The sequence below is a fragment of the Lagenorhynchus albirostris genome, chromosome 10, assembly GCF_949774975.1.
Source record: "Lagenorhynchus albirostris chromosome 10, mLagAlb1.1, whole genome shotgun sequence".
Lineage (NCBI taxonomy): Eukaryota > Metazoa > Chordata > Mammalia > Artiodactyla > Delphinidae > Lagenorhynchus > Lagenorhynchus albirostris.
Window position 1 is genome coordinate 33,041,357 of NC_083104.1, and position 14,526 is coordinate 33,055,882.

At 39.7% G+C, this 14,526-nt stretch overlaps 1 protein-coding gene across 1 annotated transcript in view; it reads left to right on the top strand.

The window, feature by feature from the left end:
- ERC2 (ELKS/RAB6-interacting/CAST family member 2) overlaps positions 1-14,526 on the top strand; it is a 610,694-nt gene that overhangs the window by 275,803 nt on the left and 320,365 nt on the right. Inside the window, exon 4 of the mRNA XM_060164014.1 lies at positions 307-462. Coding sequence (XP_060019997.1) covers positions 307-462 — 156 coding nt within the window. The remainder of the gene's footprint in view (positions 1-306; positions 463-14,526) is intronic.

The window sequence follows — 14,526 nt, forward strand, 5'->3', positions numbered from 1 at the left end:
TTTTGTTTTCTAATACTTTAGATCACTTTTATCACTATTGCCTTGGTAATTTGATTCCCAGATATGAGACAAACATATCTAGGTAACTCTGTATTGTATTGACGTATGCTGTTTACTGGGAGCTTAAAAAATCTCACAAGTGATCTTCAGAAGTGAAAAAAATAAATTGTTCTGAATTCAAGGCTATGTCTACACCCTGATTATTACTACTGAAACTGCTTTCTGAAACTCTGTTCTGATAATATTAAAAAAACAATTTTCTTTCTCTTCTTCTTCTTCTTCTTCTTTTTTTTTTTTTACCAACAGGACACAAAAATCGCTTCATTGGAGCGAAACATAAGGGATCTTGAGGATGAGATCCAGATGTTAAAAGCCAATGGTGTGCTGAACACTGAGGACCGCGAAGAAGAGATAAAACAAATAGAGGTTTACAAAAGTCACTCCAAGTTTATGAAAACCAAGGTATGGTCCACAATTATAAACTTTTATATTCTTAGTGTGACTGGAAAGTTATGGTTTAAATACATGCTTTCCCCAGATACCCACATAATCTGCTTTATGTGATATATGAAATATATGGACAATAAAGAAGAATGAAGAAGATTTTTAGTTCAGAAGCATGGATTCCAGAAAGAAACCAGGGAAAGCTTTTGGTAGAATTTCTACTTACTGAGTGGTTCAGGATTTCCTAATGAGTTCTTTGGTGTCCCTCTTTCATGGAAATTAACATTTATTTTTAATAGTCCTGTCTCTTCCAAATTTTTTGAGTTTTCATAAGTTTGCTATTTTTAAAAATTTCAATCATTGCCCAATTTTTGGCCCATCCCTGGAAGGTGATTGTCTTAAAAGGTGTTGGTCTTGGCTTAAAAGGTGTTGATCTTGGAAGCCAATTTAACTGATTTCAAAGGTATAAAGGTTTTAATGTAGTATTTAAGAGAGAACTGATTTTGAGTCCCAATGCTGAAATTATTCAATGTCTGTAATCCTCAGTTTCTTCATCCATGAAATATGGATAAGAAAAAGAAAATACCTTCATCGTTGGGTTGCTTTGACAATTCCAGGAGATTATGCATTTAAAGCACTTAGTCCCTTGAGTGATCTCTAAAACGCATTCAATAAACGTCAGCCATTGTTGTTGAGAGTGTTGTTATTACTGTTATCTGTTGGTGTGGAATATTTATGAAATATTGTTAGAGTAATATGTTCCATTATTTTATATCAGTATTGCCAGTTTTAAAGAATTTGGTTTGTATTTTTCAAAATGAAACCTTGGGTTGCAAATGGACCAATCATCTGAAAATCTATTATTTTTATATATGCATAATTATTAAATTTATGAACAGCCTAATAGGCCTTTTGAGACTTTGAAGTGCTTTTATTTATTCCTCTATTTAAGCTATTTTCTTTGTGAAGATAATAATCACACCAGTTAAAAAATTTTTTTTTTTCCTACCACTTGCTCTTAAATACCCCTGTTCTTATTGTAGGTTTTACTACTGTTTGTTGCTTTATAAAACACTACAGAGTTAAGAGTGATGCAGACTTCTGTGAGAAAGCAGTGGGAGTTGAGAGGAAAAATGCTTAGATGATGGTTATGATTGTTATCAGTTGTGAAATACATGCATAGTCATTGCAGAGAATTTTCAAAATTAGAGAGAGGAAATAATATCTAGCATCTGCTTCACTGTGTGTGTTTGTATGTGTGTGTGTTTCTCTAGGAAATAAACAAAAACTATGCTTACTTCTGCCAGCTTCCATCTGTTAGTTGAAGTTGAGATTGTGACTAAAAATTTGTATCAAGGAGCAGAGATAAGAAGAATGTCCAGTGTAGTTGAATATAACCCCTTCCTTTCAGGGATGGCCACAAAATGCAGAACGGGTTTCCCTGCTCAGTCCTCCCTTCTGGTTTCTTTATTGCAGTCCTTCCTCAAAGAGAGTTGAGCTGATGTGCAGCAAGCACAGTAGTAGGGTGGCCTGCAGACAATGACCAGATCACTCTAGGAATGAAGACCAGATGCACAGATATGAGTGAACTCATGGAGTTTGGGGGAAATTATTGTTTTGGCTGAAACTTTTCCTCCCCATCCTGTCCTGTTATTCAGCAGTGGGAGATAGTTCAAGCCACTTCTACAACTGAAAAGGCAATGAAATTTGTTAACTCTGCCCCTCACCATAGATTGTGTCCAGGTGAATAAAACATGTATATGGTCTTCAGCAAGCAAGTCATGACCTTTATTAACCCATAGTCTTCTGAGACACTATCAATCCTTGAGCTAGTTTTAACGTTTAATGGTTAGTTACTTTCAAGGGTTCCCAAAGTGGTTAGGTCAGAAGGATGTTTTAGGAGAGAAATGGAATTAGGTGAAAAGAGTGCAGGCTGAGGACTAAAGCAGACTCTGGCAAATCTCTAGCCTGCCCTTTAGCTCCATTGCCTTGAGGAGTGACTTAAGTCACTCAGCCACATTTTCCTCTTCTGTAAAGTGGGGACAACAATGTAAATCTTAGAGGGTGACTCAAAGTGTTAAATGAAATAATGTAGTTAAAGCACCTGGTTCAAAAAAGTAGCTAATAACAATATCCATTATTATTGAAGACATATAACCAAATATAATAATAATTATAATAATAATAGTAATATAAATGTTATATTTAACTTGACTAACAGGGAAAAAATGGATTTCCAAGAAATATAAATAAAAATGATTTCTTATAATATCATGCAGATATCTCTTATAGACTGATAAGAACATTACCTAAAAAGTACTAGTAAGAGTTAGTTTTTAATATTTTCTCCATTGAAAGAATATTTTTATTGGATTGAACTGTAACATTTCTTTCTTTTTTTTTTTTTTAACATCTTTATTGGAGTATAATTGCTTTACAATGGTATGTTAGCTTCAGCTTCACAACAAAATGAATCAGTTATATACATACATATATTCCCATATCTCTTCCCGCTTGCGTCTCCCTCCCTCCCACCCTCCCTATCCCACCCCTCCAGGCGGTCACAAAGCACCGAGCTGATCTCCCTGTGCTATGCGGCTGCTTCCCACTAGCTATTTACCTTACGTTTGGTAGTGTATATATGTCCATGCCTCTTTATCGCTTTGTCACCGTTTACCCTTCCCCCTCCCCATAACCTCAAGTCCATTCTCTAGTAAGTCTGTGTCTTTATTCCTGTTTCACCCCTAGGTTTTTCATGACATTTTTTTTTAAAATTCCATATATATGTGTTAGCATACGGTATTTGTCTCTCTCTTTCTGACTTACTTCACTCTGTATGACAGACTCTAGGTCTATCCACCTCATTACAAATAGCTCAATTTCGTCTCTTTTTATGGCTGAGTAATATTCCATTGTATATATGTGCCACATCTTCTTTATCCATTCATCCAATGATGGACACTTAGGTTGTTTCCATCTCCGGGCTATTGTAAATAGAGCTGCAATGAACATTTTGGTACATGACTCTTTTTGAATTATGGTTTTCTCAGGGTATATGCCCAGTAGTGGGATTGCTGGGTCATATGGTAGTTCTATTTGTAGCTTTTTAAGGAACCTCCATACTGTTCTCCACAGTGGCTGTATCAATTTACATTCCCACCAACAGTGTAAGAGGGTTCCCTTTTCTCCACACCCTCTCCAGCATTTATTGTTTCTAGATTTTTTGATGATGGCCGTTCTGACTGGTGTGAGATGATATCTCATTGTAGTTTTGATTTGCATTTCTCTCATGATTAGTGATGTTGAGCATTCTTTCATGTGTTTGTTGGCACTCTGTATATCTTCTTTGGAGAAATGTCTATTTAGGTCTTCTGCCCATTTTTGGATTGGGTTGTTTGTTTTTTTGTTATTAAGCTGCATGAGCTGCTTATAAATTTTGGAGATCAATCCTTTGTCAGTTGCTTCATTTGCAAATATTTTCTCCCATTCTGAGGGTTGTCTATTGGTCTTCTTTATGGTTTCCTTTGCTGCGCAAAAGCTTTTAAGTTTCATTAGGTCCCATTTGTTTACTCTTGTTTTTATTTCCATTTCTCTAGGAGGTGGGTCAAAAAGGACCTTGCTGTGATTTATGTCATAGAGTGTTCTGCCTATGTTTTCCTCTAAGAGTTTGATAGTTTCTGGCCTTACATTTAGGTCTTTAATCCATTTTGAGCTTATTTTTGTGTATGGTGTTAGGGAGTGATCTAATTTCATACCTTTACATGTAGCTGTCCAGTTTTCCCAGCACCACTTATTGAATAGGCTGTCCTTTCTCCACTGTACATTTCTGCCTCCTTTGTCAAAGATAAGGTGACCATATGTGCGTGGGTTTATCTCTGGGCTTTCTATCCTGTTCCATTGATCTATCTTTCTGTTTTTGTGCCAGTACCATACCGTCTTGATAACTGTAGCTTTGTAGTATAGTCTGAAGTCTGGGAGCCTGATTCCTCCAGTTCCTTCTTTCGTTCTCAAAATTGCTTTGGCTATTCGGGGTCTTTTGTGTTTCCATACAAATTGCAAAATTTTTTGTTCTAGTTCTGTGAAAAATGCCAGTGGTAGTTTGATAGGGATTGCATTGAATCTATAGATTGCTTTCGGTAGTAGAGTCATTTTCACAATGTTGATTCTTCCAATCCAAGAACATGGTATATCTCTCCATCTATTTGTATCGTCTTTAATTTCTTTCATCAGTGTCTTACAATTTTCTGCATACAGATCTTTTGTCTCCTTAGGTAGGTTTATTCCTAGATATTTTATTCTTTTTGTTGCAATGGTAAATGGGAGTGTTTTCTTGATTTCACTTTCAGATTTTTCATCATTAGTGTATAGGAATGCCAGAGATTTCTGTGCATTAATTTTGTATCCTGCCACTTTACCAAATTCATTGATTAGCTCTAGTAGTTTTCTGGTAGCATCTTTAGGGTTCTCTATGTATAGGATCATGTCATCTGCAAACAGTGACAGCTTTACTTCTTCTTTTCCGATTTGGATTCCTTTTATTTCCTTTTCTTCTCTGATCGCTGTGGCTAAAACTTCCAAAACTATGTTGAATAAGAGTGGTGAGAGTGGGCAACCTTGTCTTGTTCCTGATCTTAGTGGAAATGCTTTCAGTTTTTCACCATTGAGGATGATGTTTGCTGTGGGCTTGTCGTATATGGCCTTTATTATGTTGAGGAAAGTTCCCTCTATGCCTACTTTCTGGAGGGTTTTTATCATAAATGGGTGTTGAATTTTGTCAAAAGCTTTCTCTGCATCTATTGAGATGATCATATGGTTTTTCCTCCTTCAGTTTGTTAATATGGTTTATCACATTGATAGATTTGCGTATATTGAAGAATCCTTGCATTCCTGGAATAAACCCCACTTGATCATGGTGTATGATCCTTTTAATGTGCTGTTGGATTCTGTTTGCTAGTATTTTGTTGAGGATTTTTGCATCTATGTTCATCAGTGATATTGGCCTGTAGTTTTCTTTCTTTGTGACATCCTTGTCTGGTTTTGGTATCAAGGTGATGGTGGCCTCGTAGAAGGAGTTTGGGAGTGTTCCTCCCTCTGCTATATTTTGGAAGAGTTTGAGAAGGATAGGTGTTAGCTCTTCTCTAAATGTTTGATAGAATTCGCCTGTGAAGCCATCTGGTCCTGGGCTTTTCTTTGTTGGAAGATTTTTAATCACAGTTTCAATTTCAGTGCTTGTGATTGGTCTGTTCATATTTTCTATTTCTTCCTGATTCAGTCTTGGCAGGTTGTGCATTTCCAAGAATTTGTCCATTTCTTCCGGATTGTCCATTTTATTGGCATAGAGTTGCTTGTAGTAATCTCTCATGATCTCTTTTATTTCTGCAGTGTCAGTTGTTACCTCTCCTTTTTCATTTCTAATTCTATTGATTTGAGTCTTCTCCCTTTTTTTCTTGATGAGTCTGGCTAGTGGTTTATCTATTTTGTTTATCTTCTCAAAGAACCAGCTTTTAGTTTTATTGATCTTTGCTATTGTTTCCTTCATTTCTTTTTCATTTATTTCTGATCTGATTTTTATGATTTCTTTCCTTCTGCTAGCTTTGGGGTTTTTTTGTTCTTCTTTCTCTAATTGCTTGAGGTGCAAGGTTCGGTTGTTTATTCGAGATGTTTCCTGCTTCTTAAGGTGGGCTTGTATTGCTATAAACTTCCCCCTTAGAACTGCTTTTGCTGCATCCCACAGGTTTTGGATCGTTGTGTCTCCATTGTCGTTTGTTTCTAGGTATTTTTTGATTTCCTCTTTGATTTCTTCAGTGGTCACTTCATTATTAAGTAGTGTATTGTTTAGCCTCCATGTGTTTGTATTTTTTACAGATCTTTTCCTGTAATTGATATCTAGTCTCATGGCGTTGTGGTCAGAAAAGATACTTGATACAATTGCAATTTTCTTAAATTTACCAAGGCTTGATTTGTGACCCAAGATATGATCTATCCTGGAGAATGTTCCATGAGCACTTGAGAAAAATGTGTATTCTGTTGTTTTTGGATGGAATGTCCTATAAATATCAATTAACTCCATCTCGTTTAATGTATCATTTAAAGCTTGTGTTTCCTTATTTTCATTTTGGATGATCTGTCCATTGGTGAAAGTGGGGTGTTAAAGTCCCCTACTATGAATGTGTTACTGTCGATTTCCCCTTTTATGGTTGTCAGTATTTGCCTTATGTATTGAGGTGCACCTAAGTTGGGTGCATAAATATTTACAATTGTTATATCTTCCTCTTGGATCGATCCCTTGATCATTATGTAGTGTCCTTCTTTGTCTCTTCTAATAGTCTTTGTTTTAAAGTCTATTTTGTCTGATATGAGAATTGCTACTCCAGCTTTCTTTTGGTTTCCATTTGCATGAAATACCTTTTTCCATCCCCTTACTTTCAGTCTGTATGTGTCTCTAGGTCTGAAGTGGGTCTCTTGTAGACAGCAAATATATGGGTCTTGTTTTTGTATCCATTCAGCCAATCTGTGTCTTTTGGTGGGAGCATTTAGTCCATTTACATTTAAGGTAATTATCGATATGTGTGTTCCTATTCCCATTTTCTTAATTGTTTTGGGTTCATTATTGTAGGTCCTTTCCTTCTTTTGTGTTTCTTGCCTAGAGAAGTTCCTTTAGCAGTTGTTGTAGAGCTGGTTTGGTGGTGCTGAACTCTCTCAGCTTTTGCTTGTCTGTAAAGGTTTTAATTTCTCCATCAAATCTGAATGAGATCCTTGCTGGGTAAAGTAATCTTGGTTGCAGGTTTTTCTCCTTCAACACTTTCAATATGTCCTGCCACTCCCTTCTGGCTTGCAGAGTTTCTGCTGAAAGATCAGCTGTTAACCTTATGGGGATTCCCTTGTGTGTTATTTGTTGTTTTTCCCTTGCTGCTTTTAATATGTTTTCTTTGTATTTAATTTTTGACAGTTTGATTAATATGTGTCTTGGCATATTTCTCCTTGGATTTATCCTGTATGGGACTCTCTGTCCTTCCTGGACTTGATTAACTATTTCTTTTCCCATATTAGGGAAGTTTTCAACTATAATCTCTTCAAATATTTTCTCAGTCCCTTTCTTTTTCTCTTCTTCTTCTGGAACCCCTATAATTCGAATGTTGGTGCGTTTAATGTTGTCCCAGAGGTCTCTGAGACTGTCCTCAGTTCTTTTCATTCTTTTTTCTTTTTTCTGCTCTGCAGTAGTTATTTCCACTATTTTATCTTCCAGGTCACTTATCCGTTCTTCTGCCTCAGTTATTCTGCTATTGATCCCATCTAGAGTACTTTTAATTTCATTTATTGTGTTGTTCATCGTTGCTTGTTTCATCTTTAGTTCTTCTAGGTCCTTGTTAACTGATTCTTGTAATTTGTCCATTCTATTGTCCATTCTATCTCCAAGATTTCGGATCAACCTTACTATCATTATTCTGAATTCTTTTTCAGGTAGACTGCCTATTTCCTCTTCATTTGTTAGGTCTGGCGGGTTTTTATCTTGCTCCTTCATCTGCTGTGTGTTTTTCTGTCTTTTCATTTTGCTTATCTTACTGTGTTTGGGGTCTCCTTTTTTGCAGGCTGAAGGTTCGTAGTTCCTGTTGTTTTTTGTGTCTGTCCCCAGTGGCTAAGGTTGGTTCAGTGGGTTGTGTAGGCTTCCTGGTGGAGGGTACTAGTGCCTGTGTTCTGGTGTATGAGGCTGGATCTTGTCTTTCTGGTGGGCAGGTCCACGTCTGGTGGTGTGTTTTGGGGTGTCTGTAGACTTACTATGATTTTGGGCAGCCTCTCTGCTAATGGGTGGGGTTGTGTTCCTGTCTTGCTAGTTGTTTGGCATAGGATGTCCAGCACTGTAGCTTGCTGGTCGTTGAGTGAAGCTGGGTGCTGGCGTTGAGATGGAGATCTCTCGGAGATTTTTGCTGTTTGATATTATGTGCAGCTGGGAGGCCTCTTGTGGACCAGTGTCCTGAAGTTGGCTCTCCCACCTCAGAGGCACAGCACTGACTCCTGGCTGCAGCACCAAGAGCCTTTCATCCACAGGGCTCCTTAATTTGGGATGATTCGTTGTCTATTCAGGTATTCCACAGATGCAGGGTATATCAAGTTGATTGTGGAGCTTTAATCCGCTGCTTCTGAGGCTGCTGGGAGAGATTTCCCTTTCTCTTCTTTGTTCTGACAGTTCCCAGGGGCTCAGCTTTGGATTTGGCCCCGCCTGTGCGTGTAGGTCGCCGGAGGGCGTCTGTTCTTTGCTCAGACAGGACGGGGTTAAAGGAGCCGCTGATTCGGAGGCTCTGGCTCACCCAGGCCGGGGGGGGGGGGTAGGGAGGGTCGCGGAGTGCGGGGCGGGCCTGCAGCGGCAGAGGCCGGCGTGACGCTGCAGCCTGAGGGCGCCGTGCGCTCTCCCGGGGGAGCCGTCCCTGGATCCCGGGACCCTGGCAGTGGCGGGCTGCACAGGCTCCCCGGAAGGGCGTGTGGCTAGTGACCTGTGCTCGCACACAGGCCTCCTGGCGGCAGCAGCAGCGGCCTCAGCGTCCCATGTCCGTCTCTGGGCTCCGCAATCTTAGCCGCGGCTCGCGCCCGTCCCTGGAGCCCTCTCAAGCAGCGCTCTTAATCCCCTCTCCTCGTGCACCAGGAAACAAAGAGGGACGTAAAAGTCTCTTGCCTCTTCGGCAGGTCCAGACCCCTCCCCGGACTCTCTCCCGGCCAGCCGCGGCGCACCAACGCCCTGCAGGCTGTGTTCACGCCGCCAACCTCAGTCCTCTCCCGGCGCTCCGACAAAAGCCGGAGCCTCAGCTCCCAGTCCTGCCCGCCCTGGTGGGCGAGTAGACAAGCCTCTCGGCTGGTGAGTGCCGGTCGGCCCGATCCCCTGCGCTGGAATCTGTCCGCTTTGCCCTCCGCACCCCTGTTGCTGTGCTCTCCTCCGCGGCTCCCAAGCTCCGCCTCCCGAAGTCTCCACCCGCGAAGGGGCTTCCTAGTGTGTGGACACTTTTCCTCCTTCACAGCTCTCTCCCGCTGGTGCAGGACCCGTCCCTATCCTTTTGTCTCTGTTTAGTTTTTTCTTTTGCCCTAACCAGGTACGTGGGGGGTTCCTTGCGTTTTGGGAGGTCTGAGGTCTTCTGCCAGCGTTCAGTAGGTGCTCCGTAGGAGTTGTTCCACGCGTAGATGTACTTCTGGTGTATCTGTGGAGAGGAAGGTGATCTCCGCGTCTTACTCTTCCGCCATCTTCCCGGAAGTCCACATTTATTTCTTATACCTCGTATCATTACTTCAGTTGCTTTTTTTTCTTACCTTTCCTACTTTTGAGAGGGTAGTGTGATTCCTTATTTAAGCCTGGGTGTGGTTGAACAGGTCTATTAAGACATAGTTATTGCTAAGCATTTAGTCCTGAGTGCTTGTGTTTTGTGCTTTGTGAGATCCCTTAGGCTGTGTGAACTGATTCTAGTTGGGTGAATAATTTATCATGGAACTTGTTAAATTTTAGAGGCATAGACTGATATCCTCTAAAATGGGATTGCTCTCATAGTTCATGGTCCATTGTAGCCTATCTGGATAACTTTTCTACAAAGCTTATATGAATATGTTGCTTATCAACATCATCACACATATCCGAGGAGTTAATTTTTACAATAGTTGGTTACACACATTGACAAGAAAACTGTTTAGTGTCACCAGTGGAGTCTCTTGAATTCTTTTGTTTGTTCAGAGTTATATGGATAAAGCTTTCAATATTGGATTTTGAGCTCTGTGGTCCCCAAAGGGGCAGTAAAAGTGGTGCACGTTTAAAGTATTTCCCATTTCCCAATACTGACCACTTAGTTGGGAAGGTAAGAAATGTACTCAAAATACTACCCTGAAGATTTGATGGGAGGAGAGTCCATTTCTGGCTGGAGTAATGCAAGTTGTGTAAGTTTAGTGTTAGCGGTTTTTTTTGTCTAAATAATCAGATTGGTAAGACTACATTGACAGGTCTGGTGAAGAATGCAAACTCAAATCAATGTCTGAGCAAACCTAGAAGGATAAGTGAAAATACCATTCCACCCCCAACTCCACACAGATAAGGAAGTAGGAAGAACTCAAGTCTATGTGAAATGATAGGCTTTTCCAAAAGAGTAAAGAAATACTAGATTTAAATTGCAAAAATCTAGAGGCTCTGAAACATACATGGGAAATGGAAATGTAGTTGTTAAACTTATTGGGTTTACTGTGATAGAAGCAGTGATAGAAATGGAAATCATAAGGTGACTTTGGATCCTGTCTGGCTAGGAAATGCTAGGTTTGAGGCAGGGACAGTTGACTTTAGAAACTTGTTTTAATAGTTCATAAAGACTCGAAGGGTCATGGTAGAGGAACATTTCAGAAATTCTTATGAAATGCTGCACAAAAGGGACAGTGGAACTCTTTGGAAACCAAACCTGAATTTGCAGCTAAATATTGTTACTTCTTCTTGCTGCTTGTAGTGAATACATAGAAAGCTTTTGAGTGCCCCAGAGAACTTTTCTTTCACCAGGTCCCTTGGAGAGGTACCTTCAGGCTGATCACTGTTTATAAAGGTGCCAGGCTTAGAGGTGCTCTTTAATCTGAGCATTTCTTTAATAGAGGTCTAAATGTTTTCTATCATGATTACTTGGAAGCTTATTATTTTTTTAAATTGGAAAAAGATTTAAAAATTCAGCCTAATCATAAAAAATAGCTCCTATAATATCTATGTTCTTGTTTGTTTTGTTTTTTTTTGCCGTACGCGGACCCCTCACTGTTGTGGCCTCTCCCGCCGCGGAGCACAGGCTCTGGACGCGCAGGCTCAGCGGCCATGGCTCACGGGCCCAGCCGCTCCTTGGCATGTGGGATCTTCCCGGACCGGGGCATGAACCCGTGTCTCCTGCATCGGCAGGCGGACTCTCAACCACGGAGCCACCAGGGAAGCCCGTTTGCTTATATTTTTGAAGTTTTAGCTGAAAATTATTTTTATGACCCATTGGTAATAAAATTGACTCAGCATTTGACTCCTCTTCATTAACAGGGCATGATCTCAATCAATCTCAATCTCAATATGCAACTATTTGCTCCAAATAGATAATAAAGGCAGCTAATAGTAATTCTTATGTACAGACTCATTTTCAGAAACAGAAATAAGTTGAAATAGATAATTTTAAATATTTCAATGAAAATTTGACATGGAAACAATGTTGTATGAAAAGGGAGTGCTGCTTGCATTAATTATTAAAATGAATGAAGAATGTAGCTGGAGGGAAAGAAAGTATTTTAAGTAGCCATGTGAAACGGCATGCACCTCCAGTTTGATGTTGAGCAGATGGCTGGGACTGGTAGGTCCTCTTGAAAGCTTTGTGATTAAATTAAGTAGCGGTGAAGACCTAAATTGCTTTTATAAATATGACATCATAGAATAAACATGACATAACATTTTTGGAATAGTGGAAGGTGAATTGCAAAAAATGTAAAAGCAGAGTTTGGAATCTCAGCTTGTGTGCAAAGGCAGGGATACCAGACATAGTCAGCCAGGATTGAAATCCGTGCATCTTGCAAGCCCTTTGGCACATGCACGTTGTCACTGAGAACTGAGACGCTGGGAGACCTTCCTAGCTGTGCAACTCTCCCCTGTTGGAAACTCCGGTTTCTACCCCCTACTCCCAAGGCGTAGAGGAATCAGACTGTGAGGGCAAAATCTAAGAGGTAGTGGAAAGCATGAGTTACCTTCAGGAGCACTGTTAAGCCTTTAAGAATGGAATGTACCATATAAATAATTGTTTTTCTAGTAGGGAAAGAGTGATGGCATCCCCTGTTCTATACAAGGCTTTGTTCCTAGTTTCACACATTTTTCATCTACTGATCCCAGTAGATCAGTAGATCAGTAGATGCCACTCCCTCTGTTTTCAGAGTTTGCCAAAGATGCCACTCTGATGTCTTAGATCTCCCCCTTTATTCTGAATTTGTAACACATTTTCTTATTAACCTCTGATGGATTACAAACCTAACAACCCAAACTGCATGATAATAAGCATATCACTTTCTAGACTTGAGGGCCATATCTGCAGTGAAAAAGAAGCTGTCTTCTTTGGCAAAGTAGTTTTTTCAGGGTGTTAGTTGTGTCACAGGCATAAGTGGTGGAGGAATTTTCAGACGGGATGAAGTGTGCCTGATGTCCACATGGACTTCATATAAACCATGTGATGTAATTCCGATAGGCTTTTCTTCTTGCCATCACGGAGACAGACCTTCCCCAGCCTCAGTTCTCATGTGTGTTAGATTGCATCACTTTCCATTTTTATTGAGTTTATGGTTATAAAAGAAGCCAAAGGCATATTTTTATGGAAGAATATGATTTTTTACCCTGTAACTATGTTCCCCTTAGAAAAGCCCTTTTCTGTTATTGTCTGCATAAAATATGTATTTAAAATTTACCTCATGGCAGTGATAGTCTGAAAGCTATTTAAAGCAGCTGCCTATTCAATATTTATAGACTGAGATAATTTTATCATTATCAATCTATTTTTATTGAATAAAATAGGTGTATATAGACCCTGCCATGTCTTCCTTCCTATTAAATACCATTCCATTGATGTTAATTTCATTCAGATTCCTCTCTCAGTACCCTACTCCCACATGAAGTTTCTACTCTGATAATTTTTAGAAGTTAGCACAAAATAGGTTTGTCTGTTTGTTTGGTTTTACTATAAACATCATCTTTGTTAAGGCGTGTAGAGTTGAAAGTTTTTTTAGCTTTATTTTCAGATAAATCAGTTTCATATGTGGAATCAACTCTATACTGTGCTGTCACCTACAAGTGCATGTGATCTGGGGCTGTACCCCCTGAGAAGAGTGTCGATCATGCTGATCCAACAGATTTAATTTTATAATTTTGTGTAATCCTAATCCTGGTTTTCCCTCATTTTATTTATATTCTGTTCTTGTGTGAGAGAGATAAAGAGAGGGGTGGGGAGAGGACTTGCTTTGTTCTAGCTAAAAATCATAGATCCATCATTTGTTAAATTATAAAGAAATTATGTGTTTCATGGATTGCACAGACCTGAGCAGTGCCACCACCTGGTCCCACATACCCAAAGCATGTTGATATATCTATCACAGTTCTTTTGCTGTGAGCCTTTTAGCATACTCAGAATCCTTCTCAAGAATGACTTCTGGCCAGCCACTACCAACCCTTCAGATTTGGCAAGCAACATGAAACCTATTTGTCCCCCGATCTAGTCTGATGTCTCCCTGCAAATGGGATTCCATATCGACCTTTCTAGTAAATGCTGCACCCTGAAAACTTCTGAAGATGGGGGGGGGTCTCAGTTCTTTTTAAGCATGCCACTCTGTTCATGCTCAGTAGTTACTGTCGGTAGCTTGCTTCTTATTTAGCTAGTTTTAGTTGTTGAAAACAAAAATGCTGGATCAAGCAGAGTTTAAAAACATACAATTTAAAATGTACTTATGAACTTTCAACTTAGAAGGAATCTGAAGGGCCAAAATTAAGCCAAGGCAGGAGGCTGGAGTGATAAGCAGAGCACTGATTCTGTCTTCTTGTTGGCATTTGCTAGACAGGTGAACTTGAACTTTAGTTTTCACAGTCACAGGGACACTAAAGGAAAGTGACAGAGCCTGAGTCTGCTCAAGATGAGGAGTCAAATAGGAATCCCACTACCACATAAAGCTGGGATCCCAGACACCTACACTCTTGGTGCAGGGATGAAATAAAAATAAACTCCCCACTCTATTCTCCTCCCCCCTAGACTAAGGGGTTCCAGGGAAAATTACTTATTTATCTATTTTAAAACTTTGAGCCAAGAGAAAGGTGAAAAAACTAGCTTTGAGAATCCATAACCACAGCTGGCTCTTACGCAGATGTGCAGTGTGAGGTGATCCAAAAACTTTAAGTATCGAATTTAGTTTAAAGGGGCCTTTGCTTGGTTGTGCAGGTATTGGCAGAGACAAATGCTCTCAAGGACCACATGTTCACCTTAGACCTCAGTGGTTTTCTCCAGATAAAGTTCCAAAACATATGAGTAAAAAATATTAAAAAATTACAAAACCTGCAAGAAAGCAAGCCACCATAAGTGA